Raw genomic sequence first — 19,923 nt, 5'->3', positions numbered from 1 at the left:
GTGCATGGGACTCCACGGAGCAGGAAAGTTGGAGAAAATGCCAGACAAAGCCTGAGAGAAGCTTCAGCCACAGGGGATATTTGTTACCAAAAGTGTTTATTCAATGCCAGGAAACCTCCCAGGAAAACACAGGTTGCCAAAATCTTACCAGGTAGAATGAGACCTGTGTGGAGCAAGGGGTGTGGGGGGTGAGGGGATGGGGGAGAATATGTGAGAGAGAGAGAGAGGGAGAGAGGGGGAGAGAGTGTGTGTTAGGGGGTCCATGTAGAGTAGGGCAAAGGCCTGGGGAAGCAGGTACTTAATGCACACCCTCGGTGTTACCATATGGTGGGGCAACTCAGCAACATCTGCAAAATGTGAACACATCGATCTTTTTTTTTTAATTTTATTTTATTATGTCATGTTAATCACCATACATTACATCATTAGTTTTTGATGTAGTGTTCCATGATTCATTGTTTGTGCATAACACCCAGTGCTCCATGCAGAACGTGCCCTCTTTAATACCCATCACCAGGCTAACCCATCCTCCCACCCCCCTCCCCTCTAGAACCCTCAGTTTGTTTCTCAGAGTCCATCGTCTCTCATGTGAACACATAGATCTTAAATTCAACAATTTCTCCTCCCGGGATTTATCCTTTAGATAGAAGCACACTTATACCAAGATAAAAGTTCGAGGGTGTTCACCGTAGCCTTGTCGGTAGGAACAGAAACCTTGTCCAGCAAATTTAGTGGGGCTCAGCTCCCAAAGGGCAACTCTCTACACCACACAAGGAACTCAAGACTTTAGCCCTAGGACAATAGGGAGCCATAGAGGGCTTTAAGCAGGGGGAAGGACATGTTCCAATGTGTGTTTTGGATGAATTGTTCTGACAGGGCAGAAAAAGCAGAGCTGGGGAGACCAAATTCCAGACAAGCTAATAATTTAGGCTCCTTTCTCTCTCCTCTGGATAGTTGAAGAGCCTTGTGATGACTGGTGGGATGTGGGGTGGCAGAGGAAGGGACACCAGGAGGGTTAGTCCCCTTCTCCTGCCATCAACTCTGCTGCCCCTGGGCAGCCAGTGAGGGTGTAACGACAGGGGATTTCTTCAAAGGGCAGAACCCTGCCTCCCCTGCACGTCCCCCATACCCGACGCTGGAGAAGACCCGGCACAGTGGAGTCGGGGCCTCGGCTCAAACCCCAACTCCCCTGGCGTGGCTCCAAGCCAGACACTTGGTCATTCTGTGCCTCATTTTCCCCATCTGTGAAACAGGGATAACCAAAGACCCTACCTCATAGAATTCTGGTGAGGGATAAAACCCCTGTATAAGGCACATGGAAAAGCGCCTGGTACACAGTAGATGTTCACTAAATGTGAGCTATTTTTATAACTAGGCATATGGTAGCCGCTCTGTATTTATAAAAGGAGTATTTGTTATTGAAGTCAACCTAAAGGCGAATCAAGGAGTGTGAAATTTTAGAATGGGAGCTGAGGGCAAGATCCCCCAACCCTTTGAAAGGGTGGGAAAGAGTCAGGCATTCCCAAAGATGGTCAAGGACGGTTGGAGTCAGTGCCGGGGGTTGGACCCAGAGCCCACAGCTTGTTAAATGAATGCCTAGGCCCAGTGTGTTTATCAGGGGTCTCCTGAGCACAGGAACCCCTTCGTCTCTTTAATACGGACCCACACCTTCTGGCCCAGCCCTGTCCTAGGACCTCATCTGAGTTCAGGTGGCCAACTTCTCCCCAAGTGTCTATCCCATCTTCACAGGCTCGGGCTCCTCCCCAGGGACCCTGGGAGATCATCTGTAGTGAGAGAGGAGCTGGGTCCTCTGGAGGCTTTCCTGAGTCCATTGGTGCAGGAGGGGAGTTGGGGACCCCAGGGAAGCACCTCACTCGCCAGAGTCCTCTTCCCGCACCAGTGAGTCTCTCCCATCCACCTCGGTTACCACCACCACCCCTCCGCTGACTCCAGGAAAGCCAGACTGGAAAAGCATGGAAGGTTGGGCCTAGGGATGACAATGGATTGAAAGGGTGAGAGAGGAACAGATACATGATGGGTTGGGAAGGGTTCTATATGAATGGGACAGGATTCTGGAGCAGAGTCCAAAGTCTCCTTTTCTTACCCCACTAATTGTACACAAACAGGACAGGCTACATAATTTGTGGGCCCGTTAAAAAAATCAATGTGTGGGGCCCCTCGTTCAAAAATTAAAAATTTTAAGACAAGAGACAGCAGAACATTAAAGCAAGCATGGGGCTCTTATAATAGAGCTGAGAAGGACCATTAGAGCATTGGGGTCATTGACACGGGGATGACATTTAACTGCACTGGAATGGATGAGGCCTTTCCAAGGTGTTCAATAACTTTGGGCAAATTACTTACTGCTCTGCCACTCAGAGTTCTCATTTGCAAAATGGAGGTAAGAATAATACCCTCTTCGTAGGATCTCATAAATGAGGTTGTGAAAGGGAAGTGCTTGGCACAGGCCCTGCTGCCTCTTAAGTGTCCCAAGACTATCAGCGAGCATCATCACTGGCGTTGTGTCATTCCCCCTACAAATAGCTGTGTGTCAGGAGTGCTGGGAGGGCTTTGGGTTTGGAGCATCAGTTATCGGGCATGTCAGGAGGTGGTAAGTGCTATGGCAGGACACAATCTAGAGCAGAGTAAGGGGGACATTTGAGCTCAACCTCGGAGGTGAGGGAGTGCGCCAAGTGGATGTGGGGGAGAAGAGTTCCAGGCAGAAGGAGCGGTCAGTGCAAAGACTCTAAGTAAGGAGAGTGGTGGGAGGTGAGGTCAGGGAGGTGAAGGGTAGGGGACCTTTGTAAAGGAAGTCTTCATGGCAGAGGAGGCTGGTCCTCCAACATGGTGAAAACAGGTCTCCAACAGAACGAAGCAGAGGGTTCCCCAACATGGCAGAGACAACAAGCTCTCCAGCGTGGTGGAGGAAGCGGACCTGCAACATGGCAGCCGCCCTAGGCTTTGGGTAGGACCCGAGGCTCCCCATTCCTGCCCCCTGCCCCCCAGAAGGGTCTCACCTGGCTGAACAGGCTCACCAGCAGGGCCTCTCCTCCTTTTAGCTACGGAGTATCCCTCCCAGCAAAACTGGGCTGGACCTTTGATCCAGGGCTCCCAGTCAAAGCATAAATCTGAGTCATTTTCCTCTGAATCTGTGGAGGTACAAGATAAGGCCTCTTGGGTGGTCACATCCTGACCCAAAAGGAGCCCCCTGCCAAGCCTGGGCATCCCTGCAACCTTGTCTGAGACCAAGGGGCCAAGGCAGAACCCTGACATATGGGACAGCCCTGAGATCTCAGGAAGACTTGAGGACATTGAAGGTGACCAGGGACCAAAAAATGTTGTCCTAGGACTCAGAAAGTGGCCATACCACCTACTAACTAGGGACAGGCCCTAGAGGCGAACAAATGACCTACTTGCATTGGGTGGGTCCAAGAGCAGGCACTGAGGAGACAAAAACCCAACCACTGGCCCATCCATCCATTCGTCCACCAGTCCATTTATTAACAAATATCTCAGCATATATGTGCAAGATTTCTCTGCAGCATTGTTTTGTGGTGAAACATGCACAAGCAATAAAATACCCTGGAAACTGTGTGTGTGTGTGTGTGTGTGTGTGTCCATCCTGAGAGGTCTGGGTGACGGAGGTGTGGGACAGGCGCACTGCATAAAGAGCTGCCTCTCCAACCAGTGGCATGTCAGAAGCTGTTAAATGTAGCTTTCGACTTGCAGGATGTCTGTGATACATCACAAGCAAGTTTCAGAGAAATGTATAGGGTAGGATCTCCTCCTCCTTTTTTTTGGAAAAACAAGTAACAATCTGCCCACACTTTTTTGGAAAACCTGCATGTGTTGTTAGATAGGTGCACGAGCTCGCTACCGTGACGTCTCTGGGGAAGGCAAGGTGAAGGAGAAAGGAGAAGGGATGGGGGAATTCTCCTTCTCACTATACTCTTAAGGTGTCTCACTGGTGACAGAGAAGTAACGGAGGCCGAAGAGAGCCCTCTGCTTGCAGGCCAAGAGCAGGAGACAGAAAAGGCGGGCTCCATTTCCTCATCTGTAAAATGGGCATATTACAGCCCTAGGAGGAGGGTTTAACTGACGTAGACCATGTACAACAGGTGCTCATCCAAGTTGGCAGTGATGAGGATTTACAAATCAGTGTGAGGGCTTGAAGCGACTGCTCTTCACTACAGATTGTGATTGGTTTTTGAACACATGCTACCTGCTAAGTGTTTCCTGTGCATTTTCTCATTTAATCCTGTTAACGATGTCTTGAAGGCAATTACTAGTGTTACTTGTATTTTACGGATGAGGAAGGTTCAGAAAGGTGGACTGTCCGGGCTCACAGCCAGAAGCGGTGGTGCTGGACTCCGATCAGCCTCCCGGCACCAGTGCCCTGCGATTCCATGGGGTGCACCTGTTTAAAGTCGGGGGATTCAGAGGCAGCTTTGCACTTAATACCTCGCTCCAAGGATCACCATGAGGTGAGCAGGACCCTCAACAGGCATGTTTCAGCCCTAAATCCATCTCTTTGAAGGTTTCTCTTCTTCCTTCTGCGAATTCCTTTCTGATCACAAAGGAAATGTCCTCAGAGGAGCCCCTTCCCCTTGAAGGGCACACGTGGCTTCATCCTGTCCTCCAGTCATGGTCCGGGATTAGTGTTGTCCCCACTGGCCGGCTTCTCCAGGGCTCAGCTGCCCCCGACCTTTTCTTGCCCCAGTGCCAAGCTTGCCAGGCAGCTCCCTTCTCCCCTTGTCCCGTCTCCGTCCTCCTGGGCCACATGGCACTCCCTGCTCAAATCGGCCACCTTCCGGGCCCTGGAACTGCCCTGCTGAGCAGGGAGGGTCAGAGCTAGTCCTGTCTGCTTTTTGCACCGGATTCCAGGCCAAACTGATTCCAACGAAGAGATCCGCAGCAGAAGAGAAAACCGCCGGCCAGGGTGTCCTTGAGAAGCAGCTCCCCCAAACCCCGGCAGGCCCAGACCCTGGCGCAAGGACGTGACCAGGGCAACAATGCTAAGAGCTCCGAGAAGACCGCTCCCCTCACTTTAAGGACAGCTTCTGGTCATTGCAAATTACCAAATGCCTTCTTGCGAAGGGCCATGTGAGACGTGGGAGAAAGTCTGAGAAAAGGTCAGGACGGGGCAGGCTGTGGATGGTTTCAGAGCAGGGCCTTCAAGGAGAATGAATTGCTGGAGATTAGTGCCTTAGGCCGTAGGTGAGGTGCCACGTTGCCTCCGGAGAAGCCGTCCGAAGCCATGCCCACGCTTCCTCCCACCTCGACAAAACCGACACGGAAACGGATTATTCCGCAGCCTGTAACCACCTACTATGTGCCGTGTGTATACACGTCCTGGCTGCCCCGCCCTGCACACGCATCTCTCCACAGCCTCAAAGGGTAGGGGCCGATATTATCTCCGTCCTGCAGGTGAGAAACCCAAGGCCCAGAGAGGACTCGCCCCAAGTCACAGAGCCGGGGGGAGGCAGAGCCAGGATGTGGCACCAGATAACCGGCACTGTCAAGTACTTCGTAGGTGTGTGACCTGGGCCCGTGGCTTCTCTCCCCGAGCCCTGGTTTCCTCAGTTGTGTGATAAGGATTACTTCGCAGGGTTATTCTGAGGATTAAATGAGATGGTGCACATCATCTTGTTTGGCACAACCTTTAGTACAGTGTTGAAAAAAGGTGAGCAGTTATTCTGAGCGATGAAGGGGCAAGGCTAAAATGCGGGCCCGCGTCCTAGCCTCCAGAGAGATGGCTTTTACAGCCACTTCATGGACAAGTGCCCTGACTCCCACCAGCCAACCCCGGACGCCCGAGCTGCGCCCCTCAGGGAGGGCTGCGGCCCACCCCAGGAATATGAGGATGTAAACAGACATTTTCTGGACGCTCTCGCCAGGAACTCCCAATAATGACGCCGTCACCAGCCCCCACGCGCGAGCACATGGGGCACATCTGGGGATGAACCGCTTACCCTGTCTCAATGCCGTCTGACCGGAGCTGGCCGCACGTCAGCACCCTCCCTGCCTAGCTGACCAGAGGTCTTGGAACTGAGAAACAGGAGGTGGAAGGTCCCCGGGGAGAGGCCCCGTGGTGAGGGGAGCGCCCAGGGAGATAGGATACCCGCGGAGCAGAAGGCCGTCCCTGCCACCGGCCCCCAGCTTCCGCTGTGGCCAGCTCCACCCTGCCCCCTGTTCCTCTGGGTGGCATGCTGAGCTCAGGACAAGTGTCTGTCAGCCTCCATGATCTTGCGACCCCGAGAACCCAGATGCCTCCCTGATGTATAGTCTGGGCAGGAAGTGTGAGTGGTCTCCTGGCACCTGATAAATGCCTAGGGCTGCCACATCCCATTGTGTAAGTTGTTTACTGCACAAAAGTACCCAGCTGAGGGACTGGGAGGGGCTGAAGTTCAGCCCATACCTTGTTCCCCCGGCCTTGTGCCCTGGCTAGTCACAGGAAAGGGTCCCTTTGACCAGTTCATCTGGGCGCAGGGGCCACCTCTGATTTGTGCCAAGCAGTGGCCCTGACGGGACACAGGTGTGCACACAAACACACTGCTTCCCCGACTCAGGGGCTCACTCTTGGCCTCTAAACTACTCAATTAATCCTTTGCTCCTACAGGTGACTGCTTGTCTCAGCCAGCGGTTAAGGCGCATGAAGGAAATTCTCTCTGCACTTGCTCCAGGATCCCCCTGCCCAGCTCCACGCTTAGGGCCCGGCCTGGGCGGCTCACCTTGGCTCAGTAAGAAGCGGAGCCAGACGATCAGCAGGAGCAACAGCAAGCTCACGGGCAGGCAGAGCCGGAGCACCAGGAAAGAAAACGTGAGGTCGCTCACCAGCGGCACCAGGGGGTACCTCATGGTGCGTGCGTGGCTAAGCCAGGCCTGCCTGGGCTGCGCTGGTGGGGCTGCCCTGGGGACCCAGTGGGCCGGGCCACACTCTGCTCTCGGCCCAATTGTGACTGAGCGGGTGACATAACAAGGACGTCACGGTGTCCTTCAGGCCAAGGGAGAGCTGTTTTGGACGAGTGCTTTTGGACGAGCGGGTGGAAGCCAGTGGCAGTGAGACAGTTCGGCCAAGAACAGAAGCCCAGGCTTCCAGGCAGGCAGGCCTGGGTCCAAATCCCTGCGAAGATGCTATGGGTTCATGGGACATCTCCCTGGATCCTCTTGTAAGCTGGAAAGAATTCTTACCTCAGCAAGCTGCTAAAAGTTAGAGAAGAATAAATGGGACAAGCATCGCCCCCAGGTGGCTGTTCGAGTCTGAGGTCACAGATTCCCTCAGGGGCCAGCCAGGTGCCGGCCTGTCCTTCTGGCTACAGGTGCCCACATCCGCACTTGGTGGCGGTGGGGGGGCTGCGGCGACCTGGATGGAGCTTGGTGCATCCAAAGCAGGCAGCTGTCGCAGCTTCAGGCAGTTAACTGCTGCGTGGGAGAGGCGGGCTCAGTGGTGCCACATCTCCTTTCCCAAGAGAGCCCCCCAATCTGCATTTTTATGTGAAATCTCCCAATTTAAAAATGCTGCATCAAGCACTGAAACACTGTTGGCTCGAGAAAACAAGTCTGCTGGGCCAGCCTGGGCCACTGGGTTGCCATTTAAAAACTTTCTAACACACAGTAGGGCCTCAATAAATATTTAATCTGGCAACTTCTGCACCTCTCCTTATTAGAGTTTTCAGTGAGGGGCTTCTAAGTGGTTAGCCTTGTTCCTTTGTCTCCCAAGGAGAGAGAACACTCTCCAAGGCCATTCTTCTCCCTTCCCACCTCATCTGTCATCCGTTCATGTAGTAGTGCACCTCCATGTGCCAGGCCCCGTGGCAGGAAGGAGGCCCTGGACCTCCAGGGCCCGGCCATCCCCGAGCTGGAGGGAGACTCTGGCCAGACAGGGAGCCTGACAGGTGCGGGGAGCTCACAGGAGGAATGGCTGGTGCCTGTGGAAGGGAGGGGGGCAGGAGCATTGCAGGCCCCAAGAGGGTCCTGGACCAGCTACGTCAGTCACTGCGGGCAAGTGTCTGTGAAACACACCAATTCCTACCCTTCCCCCTGCTCTACTGAGTCAGAACCTCCAGGTGAGGCTTAGGACACCATGGTAATGAGCAAACCAGTCGGATGCAGCCCTGGTTTTGGCGCCACAGCAACTCGTCAGGCCGACCCAGTTCCAGGCTGGGAGAGCAGCTGCAAGAAGTGGGTGGTAGACCTGGGGGAGACATGGGGTGGACGGACCCCCTTACTGGAGGACACCAGCTCAGGGAGAAAGGCAAGAGGGCCAGCCACAGAAAAAAACAGGGAAGAGGTGGAAGGAGGGGAGGGGCGGGGAGAGCTGGAGCTTGGAAGCCAGTGGCTCAGAGACGGTCTCAGCCCAACGGCGGGATGACTGGAGTCCCCAGAAGAGGCAGCCTGGGCAGACAGCATTAGAATGCGTGTCTGAGAAGAACAGTGCCTTGGCAGGCTGTGCCACTCAGGGCCCAGAGGCCAAAACCAGGAGTGGTTTGGGCTGGGGATCTCTTGGCACTGGCTCCTGAAGGGGCTGAGCAGCACCAGTGGGGAAGGCTTGAACATTGTCTCCCCAGAGCCCAAAACAGGACCACTCTGCAATCAGCCTGACGCGTTGCTGGCCACCAAGGAGCAGCTGGAGGTCCTGCAGGCAGAGCAGGCACGGACGCCCAACTACAGGGGAGGCAGCTCAGGGGGTCACATGTTAAGGTCCCGTCAAGTCAACCATTCTCCCTGCTGTTTCCCTGGGTGGTGCAACCACCCCACACACGTGGTCTAGGCAGGAAGGCGCTAATCGGGCTGCGTGGACCCTTCTCAAGCCAACCCTACTCACAGAGGCAGTGGGTGGGGGGAGGGTGACCTCCTCTGCGTCTCCCCTTTCCTGACTGCCAGCCCCGGCAGAGCCCGGGTTTGGTGCGGGCAGAAAGCACGGCTGCCCCCGCGTGTTGCTGAGATACGGGCAGCCAGCCGCTTGGTGAACAGCAGCCTCCATACGGGGGCTCCCGCTGGCTGTGATGGCATCACACAAACGCTGCGGCGACTTCGTACGGTGACGGAGTAGCTTTTATCTACGCAGGTAAGCAACTCATCGTGTACAAGAACAGTACATCACTATGTCGTACCCTGACACTAATGTAATGCTGTATGTCAATTATAACTCGGTTAAAAATTATTTTTAAAAACTAATCTAATTTTGGGTATTCCGTGAAACTCTACAAAACCAGCGTGAAAACCCACAGATCTAAATTATGAAGGTCAGGCAAAGCAGAGCACACGCGCCCTGGGAAGAGTAAATGAGAAACAACCGTGCAGGAGTCAAACCCCGTGTGTCACCAAAAGCACACACAACATTATTAGATAAGAATCTCCTTAAAATTTAATTGACTAAATGTATTACATTCAATATTCCATGGGTTTCTTCTGGACAAAGGATCGGCATAAATACAAACAAAGCCTCTGGGCCTTGTCCCCTAACTGAGGAAGAGAAAACACAGAAGGCAAGAGACACAGGTACACCTTCGTATTTACATTTCGCCTTTACTTTACAGTTCAGTGCCAGAAATATTTACAGAAAATACAATAAGAAAAAGATCATGTCTTGGCAACATACCGAAATTCATACAAATTGTGTATGTGATTTCAAGCAAATAATGATACTGCTTATTTTTTAGCCACAACTGCCAAGCCCTTCAGAGGAGAAAGATGTTCTTGGTCACTGCAAGAGGCAAGGACTTGGGGAACTTGGTTTGCTTCAACAAATATTTATTGGGCGCCTACTATATGCAAGGCACTGTGGAATCCCAAATTACACCTTTTCCCTCACCATTAAAAAAAGAAAAGCATCTGAAGAACGTGAGTTGATACTCTGAGAAAAACACTATACAGTACATGGCTTCTTCAGCTACCGAGAACCCACAGTTTGATTCCACACTGAGCGGGTGGATTACCTCCTATCTCTCCATCTCGGGGAAAGAGGCTGTCACGGAAATCCTTAAAACAGACCATCTAATTCAACTTATTGTATCATGTAAACACAGAAATCAATTCTTTTCAGGAAGATATAAACTGAATGGGTTTTAAAATGCTGAATGGAGAACCACTGCCAGCAGGAGTGTCAAATTACCCCCAATACATCTTTACTATCTACCACAAAACAGGTCTTTGCACAAAGCTGATTTCCACCTTGGGTAAAGTCTCACCTTCCAACGGAAATAAATGCTCCCGAAGACTGTCCCTCTGAAAATCACTCTGCAGAGCCTGACAAATGCTTCCCCACAGTATGTAGAAAGTAACCATTCATAAAGGCCTCATACACACAACCTGTGGGCAACTGACATTACTGGCCAAAGATGTAGGTCTTTTGTATTTCTAAGTGAGTCCAGAGGAGAATGGGCTGCCCTGAAATCGAGGACCAGGAAATGGCGGACAGCATGCGTGCGTGGGGGTGTGTATGGCCAGGGCAGGAGGGGGTGAATCCACCATGTAACTATTCCTTTCAGAGGGCCAATGCTAGGTAGGAGGAGGTCTTAGGAGGAAGCACGGGACAAAAGTGGTAGCTGGCTGACCAAGGAAAGGCAAAGCCTCCTCACTGTCGTCAATGCTCCCAACCAGAAAGGTGGAGAAAAGCCCCCATCTCCCGAATGGGAAAAAGGACTATGAGGGGCTACCTGCCTCTGTCCCTTGGGTAATGCTTTCCTTGTCACCAAATGCCACACTCATCCACCCTGATAACACCTGTCACATGCAGCAACTTTACTGTTTAAGCCACAGACCAAAGTGGTCCTCGCTTCCCTTCAAAGTGTTATGAAAACACGCTAGCAAATTTATCAAGTGGACTACTAAAGGTTATTACTAGCGACTAAATATGCTCCTCTGGCATTATTCTACTCAAAATGATTTTTGACAAAGGCAGTCGGGTGAACTTAGTGACCATGAACTCAAACCCATACTTGTAAAAGTTTCCAAGGGTTCTTACCGCACTCCCTTTTTAGATAAATGTTATTTTGAGCAGAAGGAAGGAGCACCTCACGAGGTATATGTACCCTATATTCTGTTTGTGCTGTACACACTGGGGTCTCATGCCTTCAGGGGCTGCACAGCTCTAAATCTATCCCTCCTTCCCTGGGAGATCATAGGCTTCCAGATTGCAAACCGCATTCAACACGGTTATTCACTTATCAGTCATGAGAATTACAAAGAGTTGCCAGAAATTAGAGCAAACTGAAGGATCAGGAAGCCTACCCTCAACACGCACATCACAGTATATTTTGCTGACAGTAAAACTATGCTAAAGGTAAAAGTTTTATCTGAAGAATCACACCGAGGAAGTATACCTACATCCGTTATTCTTAACCTCTGGAATGTTGTAAGTTGCCTACCAATTTAAGCCCTCTTTGTTCATGTCCACTAGAAAAAGGGCCCATTTTTTCCTTGAAATGTCAATCTGGAATTTCCATGAAAGTTGTTAAACCTCACCTTATATTTGCTGAGTTAATAAAACATTTTTAGGGTAGAATTTGCTCATCTTTATCCTACACCCCCTACCCCCATGCTACCATCTGGAAACACTGATTTATTGCCCAGATTAAAAAGAAAATCAATTATTCAATAATATCATACCCTGAATGGAAACTGGAGTCATATAAAGGAGGAGGTAACCTTTACCTGAGCTTAAAACAAACATGAAGAAAAGGGTACAACAAACTTAAAACCAAGAGCTGCTATGATACCCAAATTTCTTGCTCACAGATGACAAAATACATACGTTTGGAATAGAACTATCTGCACAGGGAACTAGGCCCTACATTATCCCCGACCCTCGAATGAACTCCCCAAACATCAAACCAAACACACCATTGCGGCCCTGACCTACAGAGTCTATTGACACCAGAGTTCACGTGGGAAATCACCCTTAACACAGCTGTGAGGACTCCTCTTTGGACTTCAAATGTCACTTATTTTCTTAACATAAAATAATCTTAATAAAGAAGAAAGCAGAGAAGAATAGGAGAAACGAGCAGTGTATACTCTAGCACTGTAACAGGAATCCTTGGAAGGTTGTTCTGGGTCTGGCCACCTCAAAACATTTATCCCTGGCAGAAAAGTAGCAGTGAGGTAACAGAAGTATTTCCAAAACCCGGGCAGGGATTTGTTGTGCCTTCAGCTGGCAAAGGTCCAGAAAACATGGTCACAACAGCCATTTCTAAGAGCAGCCACCCTAGGGGGTGGTCACTAACGTTTGTCAATTATGATGAAATCCAGTAGCTCTCTGGGAGAGATCTGAATTAGTAGTGTTGAGAGGCTATTTCCTGAACCCCAAATTACAATCCTTCATAAACTACTGCAGTTTCCTGCTTGGTCCTGAAATAAGAGACAATGGATGAAACCAAATAATTTTCAACCCTTGTTGTGAGCTTACATTTCTCAAAATTTAACCAAGAAATTACCAAGGAATTACAAATGCTTGGCCTATCATCATGTCCCCAAGCCACAGACAGCAATGGAGAGAGTGGAGGTATCGCTGCTGTCTTACAACTTTTAACCCCACAAATGCAATCTGTGTCCCCGTTAAAGGACAGGGCCACGCCTCCACTGTAGATCTGCTCCCGGGCTGCCCAGAAACTGAGGCCTTCAGATAGATCTGTACAGTAATGAGGACGATAACTTTGTGAAATGTGGAGGAAACATGAAATATTTTAATGTCAGGCTTCTTATCTAAACAAAACACACTTATGCTCATTTCTGTCCGTTGGACAGCTGGACGACAAATGGACTTACAAGTGAGCAGAAAGCTGAGATTTTTTTCCTTCTCCTCCATGCTATCATCAGCATGAGTCTTTAAATATCCTGGAAGATTCTGAGACAGATTTCAATTCTGAACATAACCTCCTAAAAAGTGAAGTATAAAACTATCTTCACCTTCTAATTTGCAAATTTGATGCTACCAATGCACGTGTTTAAATGAGATGCATAAAGCCTTTCTCCTCAAAAGGCTTATATTTAACTAAAATTGTCACTTTTAAAAGAAAGTTTATGGCTAAAATGTATATCATCATTACCAGCAGGAATATGATTGTGTCTGGGAGCCCATTTCACTAGAAAGCCAAAAGTCTTCTATCAAATGGGTTTATGTGTTTCTTCTATTCTGGTGATTAAACAGTAAGCTCTTGGGGAGTGATTTGTTTTTCTTTTTACAGTGATCACCTATCAAATTGTTTTGCTCTGATATCATAGCCCCAAACTGGAGTTCAAGAGTCCTAGACAGACAGTATCTAAGAAGTGCAGTTCTTGAGTCCAACCTCCTGGAAAAGTGAAGTATAAAACTCTGGCTCCAGCTGCTTGTTCCGGTACTTGTTGACAATGTCCGTGATTTTCTGTTTCCGGCGGACATGTGGTGGACTGTAGGAGTCACTCTCCAGTCTCTTTCTTCTACAAATATTAATTACAGTCTGCCTCACCAGAAAACCTTGAAAACAGAGGGTATTAAAATCAATGTGAATAACTAGCCATCTAGGTGAACTGTCAGTATTCAAGTGAACTACTCTCTGCAAAGTCAAACCTAGTTCATTCTATTTGCAAAACTCCCTGTCCCTGGAGAGACGGACAACACTTTACCAAGATAAAATTGCCAGAAGAAATACATGACAAGGGAAAACAGAAGCAAAAATCTGGTCTGACAACCCATTTTCCTGCCCTGGATTATATACAGCTATCTGATTTCCCAGGCCTGGAAGTTTGTGAATCGTAGTTCTACGTGTACTTAAGTAGATGAAGCACAGTTATAACAGAACAAAACATGCTTCTTATTTAACAAGAACCATAGCATTTTCTTTTCTTTTTTTTTAGATTTTATTTATTTGAGAGCAAGTGAGAGAGAGAGAGAACAAGCAGGGGGAAGGAGAGGGAGAAGCAGACTCCCCGCTGAGCAGTGAGCCCGATGCGGAACTTGATCCCAGAACCCTGGGATCATTACCTGAGCCAAAGGCAGACGCTTAACCAACTGAGCCACCCAGGTGCCCCAAACCACAGCATTTTCTACATGTGGGATCTATTAAGTAATTTCACCATTTCCTTATTTCTACTTCTTCTTAGTTCATAAAAATGTTTAAACAAACAAATAAATAAAAGAGAGAAACCTTAACTCTCCATATATGAAGACCTTACCAAGTGCTCGCCTGCTGACAATCATCCCATCCACAAGTGGGATGACCATGTTAAATTTTCCAGTGGCTCCTTGAATTTTTATCCGGAATAATCCAGTGTTTAAAGGATGGATAAAGATGACAGGAACTTCTTTTTCAAGAGTGGTAGATCTTAAGAAAAGAAAATTTTTTTTACTCCAAACATATAAAAGTTGAAGTGCCCCATGTGTAATGTAAGAAAATGAAGGACACTTGATGCCGGGCTTGATACAGTCTGATAAGAGCCAACGTGTCAGTCTGCTCAGAATCCTCCTTCTGGGAGGCCATGTTGCTGCACCCACCCTCCCACCCCCATCAACACCTGGCCCTAAATGCCCGTCACTGGGGTTGGGCTTTTCAAACTGACAAAAAAGGGGCTAAAAATGTGTTTTAAAACCACTAGGTAAAAAAAAAAACCCAACCAACCACTAGGGAGAAAGGGTGGATGCAAAGGCAGAGGAATCTCTGACAGGAAGCTATAAACCCAGCAACTGGCTGACTTTCTTTCACTTAGTCCCTCCTTCTCGTAGGGAACAAATGTGGGGGTGGCCGGAGTGCAGGGAATTCCACCACAGTCAACCCTGGCATCTCAAAGCACAAGTGGGAATATAGTTGAGGCCCCCTTATGAGAACCTCTGATACAATTTTTGTTCAGGGGTCGGGGGGAGGAGGTTGGGAGGCCCATTAGTCTGGGCCAGCTGCAAGTGTCCTCCTTAGCAAAGGTGATAAATGGCTGTATCTTGGCAAGGCCAAAGCCTTCAAAGCCTCTGAACGGTAGATGGGTGTTAATGGGTGCTAATGTCACAACTGTGCCTTTAGAAGACTGAGACACCCATCATGCTCAGGGATATGTCACCACGTCTAGAGGTACCCATGTTATTACTCTGTGATACTTGCTACATGTATGTTGGCATTTCTGGTGTTTTTTGCTTTCTTTCTATATAGGTAAAGTGATTCTGGCCAAAGCAACATTGAGTCAATTTTCAATACATTATATAAAAATCAATCGTATAGTTAATTTTGTCATCAAGACAAATTCTTGATTTTACCAGTCTACCAACAAAATATGATTTTTACAGTCTAGTCATATTATAAGTTTTTTAAAAAATTTTATTAGGTTATGTTAGTCACCATACAATACATCATTAGTTTTTGATGTGGTGATCCACGATTCATTGTTTTCGTGTAACACCCAGTGCTCCATGCAGTACGTGCCCTCCTCAATACCCGTCACCGGGCTAACCCATCCTCCACCCCCATATTGTAACTTTTGACCTAAAAAGATTGAAACCGTTACCACCACCACCACCAACACAAGACACTTAAAAGTTCTCTTTCAAACTAGTTCTAGGAAAGTTCACCTCGAGAATTACTCTTGTCTCTTCAGTAAGTCAGCATCATGGAGAAAAAAAAAGACAAAAATGGGCTGTTCTGTAGTAAAAGCACCTGAAGGCATAACAACATCAGACGCAAAGTCCCGGAGTGGATTCTGGTTTGAATAAATCAACTATAAAGGATATTTTAGGGAAAATGGAGAAATTTCGATATGAACTGGTTACTAGATAAAATTAAGGAACTATTACTAATTTTATTATTGTGATAATTTTATCTTTATCTATTTGAAAAGTGTTTTTGTTTTTCAGAAATGCAGACTGATATATTTAAAATGTCAGGATCTCTTGTAACTTGCTTTAAAATACTTCAGCAGAAAAAACACGAAGTTTTAAGAATGACTTGTCCTCCCGGAGAGGGGTGGAGGGATGGGGTAACCGAGTGATGGGTATTAAGGAGGGCACGTGTTGTGATGAGCACTGGGTGTTACAGACAACTAATGTTGAACACTACATCAAAAACTTATGATGTGCTATATGCTGGCTTAACAACATAAAAAAAAAAGAATGACTTATCCTTTTCTGGAAATTTAAAAATATGATGTTAAAATAAACCATCTTTACTCCAATTCTATGACAACAATCTAATGATGTTAAGAACAAATTCATGTTAAATGCAATACAAATCAGATCATGTAGCTTGATATCAAGGGTAGCTCTATGATGTACGAAATAAGGCTGGCATCTGGGGTCAGAAGCCTGAGTTCAGATCACTTTCCTTTTCATTTATTGAATGTGTGATACTGAAGAATAACTTCTATCAGCCTATTTTATTCCATTTGTAAAACAGAGATGATAATGGCACCTCTTGTGAATTGTTTTAAAATACTTGTTTAAACCAAAAGCAAGCAAGCAAAAAGCCTCGAAACTATAAAGCCTACATAGATACATTGTTATTAATCCTAGAATCCAATTATCCCCTTTTATCCTTTTTGTGCATGGGCAGCTAAAACAGAAATCTTAACTATAATAAAGTTAGTATTACATTTTACTTAGAAATATTTTTCCATTAAATAGCTCATTTAATTAGGACATTCTAACCATCCAGAATGTTTTGACCAATTTAACTCTATACTCCTATCTAATATTGACAGTCTGTTATTATAGTCTTCATTTATACTTAACTGCTTCCACCATTTTTCTCTTTGCTGCAGATAAATGTAAAACGGCAATTAATTATGCCATTTTAAAATGCTTGTTAATTTATCACCTTGTGCACGTTATCTACCAACTTCTTTGATTTTTCCCCTATGTTTATTTCCTCTTGCCTTCATCCCTTTTGTTTCCTTACGTCTTTCTTTATGAAATCACAACTGACATATTATCATGAATAGGTTTCTCTAGGCTTCAAGACATGCTGATGAGCCTCAGGCAAAGAAAGAGTGTACCTCAGAGAAGTGCTACTGTTTGCAGTAGTTTCCACACCAGTACTGATCTCTGTCAGCAGCTCTGAGAGGGGAAAGTTTTCTGGAAGAAAGTAACAGCATTACAATTAATACCTCCCTTATATTTCTAAAATAAATAGTATGAAATCTAATTTCCTAATCTCTTTATACAAGTGTGCAATAAATATATGGATTGTGGTATCCTAAAATACATAATCCTAACCATTCCTCACCAAAAAGAAATCTCCCTCAAGACAAATTTTAGCTGTTCATCTAAAGCTGAGTTTTTATAGAACATGATCTGTGGTCTTTGAGGGCTTGGTTGGAAAGCAATGATCACACTTTTCCACAAACCCTGAGCTGGATGAGATTCTAGGCTAAGTATGCATTTCTAATGCTCTCATATTGCTTACATAAAAATTCATGAGAAACTTATCCAAAGCAGAATTCCTAAGGACAAATTAATATTTACACCAGAACTAGACAGTAGGTTCATGCAGAGGTGAGGGAAGTGTTCCCCCTTCCCCTTTCCAGAGGTCCTGGGATGACCAGGAGCTACATGGAGTGGAACCAACTCACAACAAGCCATTCACTGTGATATCAAGAAGAGCTAAAAGTTTTACATCCACTAGTCATCACAACTAGAAGTGCCATGGGTGTCTCCATTTAACAGATGAGTAATCCAAGGCTTAAAGAAATTGAGTGAGAGGCGGAGCCAGGATGCCAACACAGGCTTGCTGAACTCCAGCTCCAGCTTCTGGCCACCATACCACATCTGTGCTGTGTCTCCCTAGACATTCAGCAAGTCATTGTCATTCTACAATAATTTTACTTATGGACAAAGTCCTTACACACAGTACCTATATCATCATAGCGCTCCACCCAGACTACAGAAACTCTTGTCTCAGGTCCAAGGGGAGGCACAGGGCGACCCTGAGGCAGCTTCTTCATTCTGGAACTGGGACTAAGCTATATGAGATAGAGAAAAGCAGAAAAGGAGAAGGGGGAGGGAAAAAAAAGAAGCGGCTTAATAAAACTACCCAGCCACATATTCAACAAGCTGCCCAGTGATGTATATCAAGTCATGGGAAATCACTTGAGGAAAAAAGTGAAATATATTTGCAAAAAAGCTCTTCTTTGACTCCTGTTTATCAAGTCTCAACCTAGAACAAAGAAATGAAGGTCTTAAATTCTCAAAGAAGGTAAGGAATACTGACCAATTATACTTTACATTAATAAAAATAAAACTTGTGGGTGGGGTGCTTGGGTAGCTCAGTCGGTTGGGCATCCGACTCTTGGTTTCAGCTCAGGTCCTGATCGTGGGGTCGTGGGATCGAGCCCCGTGTCTGCTGGAGATTTTCTGCCTCTCCCTCTGCCCCTCCACCCACTAGTGTGCGTTCTTTCTCTCTAAAATAAATGGATAAAGAAGATGTGGTCCATATATACAATGGACTATTACTCAGCCATCAGAAAGGATGAATACCGAACATTTGCATCAACATGGATAGAACTGGAGGAGATTATACTAAGTGAAATAAGTCAAACAGAGAAAGACAATTATCATATGGTTTCACTTATTTGTGGAACATAAGGAATAGCATGGAGGACATTAGGAGAAGGAAGGGAAAAATGAAGGGGGGGACATCAGAGGGGGAGACGAACCATGAGAGACTATGGACTCCAGGAATCAAACTGAGGGTTTTAGAGGGAAGGGGGGTGAGGGGATGGGTGAGCCTGGTGACGGGTATTAAGGAGGGCACATATTGCATGGAGCACTGGGTGTTATAGGCAAACAATGAATCATGGAACACAACATCAAAAACTAATGATGTACTGTATGGTGACTAACATAATAAAAAATTATTAAAAAATAAAATAAAATAAAATAAATGGATAAATAAAGTCTTTGAAAATTTTTTGGGCAATGTCTTAATGAGGGCTTCAAAGGATTTGAGTCTATCCATCTATGGCCAGCAAGCAGAATGCTTTCCTCATCACAGCAATGTCACTTGTTTGCCTGGGGAGCCTAATTTCTAAAATGTCCCATCAGCAAGTTACTTCTAGTTCTCATTTCTAGGCCAGAAGTTTCCTACTGCAATCTAGGCCAAAAAAGTCCTTTTTCTTGTCAACAGAAAGAAAAAAAGAGTTGCTTATGTCTTTGCTATCATGCAGTTTGCTTCTGGCTTCCCCGCCTACCTGATGGGCTTGAAGTTTTTCTCAAGGGCAAGCAGGGCTCTGTGGCTCCCCTTTAGCAAACTGGTGCTCTGAGCACCACCACTTTGAGGGCATGCAGCAGGGATGAGTTTATGCTAAAGCCCTAAACAAAGCTATGTGGACAGAAGAGAGACTCTCGTATCTAAGTTGAATTTTAAAAATAAAACTGCTTTATTAGCACAGAAATATACCTGTGTTCAGCAGATGACAGAAACGATGGCAATTCCCCTAGATTATTATTTCCATTTCTATTTGTGTTGTGGCAGTCACAGAAAATGACTAAGAGATCTTCCCCAAATTGGTGGCAGACACCAACCATACTCAGAGACCATTTTCTTAGCATGGCTCCTAATCAGCTCTGAATCTCTGACTTCAGCTCTAGATTTAAAGGGCTCCTATGGGGCACCTGGGTGGCTCAGTCAGTTAAGCATCTGCCTTCAGCTCAGGTCCTGATCCTGTAGTCCCGGGATTAAGAAACAGGCTCCAGGCTCAGCGAGGAGTCTGCTTCTCCCTCTGCCCTTCCCCCTACTTCATGCCCTCTCTTTCTCTCTCAAATGAATAAAATCTTAAAAAAAAAAAAAAAGGGCTTCTATGATTAGGTCAGGCCTACCTGGGTAATCTCCCTTTTGATCAACTCAAAGTAACCTTAATAATTATATCCACAAAATCCCTTTTGCTATATAATGTAACATACTCACATGATATCTCATCATATTGATAGGTTCTACCCACACAAGGGGAGGACATCATACAGGGACAAGA

General features: G+C 46.8%; 2 protein-coding genes across 2 annotated transcripts in view; both read right to left on the bottom strand.

Moving 5' to 3' along the window:
• Positions 1–1,743: 1,743 nt before the first annotated feature.
• ADIG (adipogenin) lies at positions 1,744–6,858 on the bottom strand. The gene is given in 4 exon segments (XM_044919042.1): positions 1,744–1,963; positions 3,036–3,069; positions 3,072–3,149; positions 6,732–6,858. Coding segments are annotated over 4 exon segments (459 nt in total).
• Positions 6,859–9,344: 2,486 nt separating this feature from the next.
• RALGAPB (Ral GTPase activating protein non-catalytic subunit beta) overlaps positions 9,345–19,923 on the bottom strand; it is a 90,646-nt gene continuing 80,067 nt past the window's right edge. Inside the window, exons 27-30 of the mRNA XM_021688941.1 lie at positions 17,808–17,916; positions 16,951–17,029; positions 14,155–14,303; positions 9,345–13,456 (exon numbers count right to left, since the gene is read on the bottom strand). Coding sequence (XP_021544616.1) covers positions 13,263–13,456; positions 14,155–14,303; positions 16,951–17,029; positions 17,808–17,916 — 531 coding nt within the window. The 3' untranslated portion in view covers positions 9,345–13,262. The remainder of the gene's footprint in view (positions 13,457–14,154; positions 14,304–16,950; positions 17,030–17,807; positions 17,917–19,923) is intronic.

The sequence above is a fragment of the Neomonachus schauinslandi genome, chromosome 10 (genome assembly GCF_002201575.2).
Source record: "Neomonachus schauinslandi chromosome 10, ASM220157v2, whole genome shotgun sequence".
Taxonomy (NCBI): Eukaryota; Metazoa; Chordata; class Mammalia; order Carnivora; family Phocidae; genus Neomonachus; species Neomonachus schauinslandi.
The sequence above is the reverse complement of the archived record's forward strand: the minus strand, read 5'-3'. Positions and strand labels throughout refer to the sequence as shown.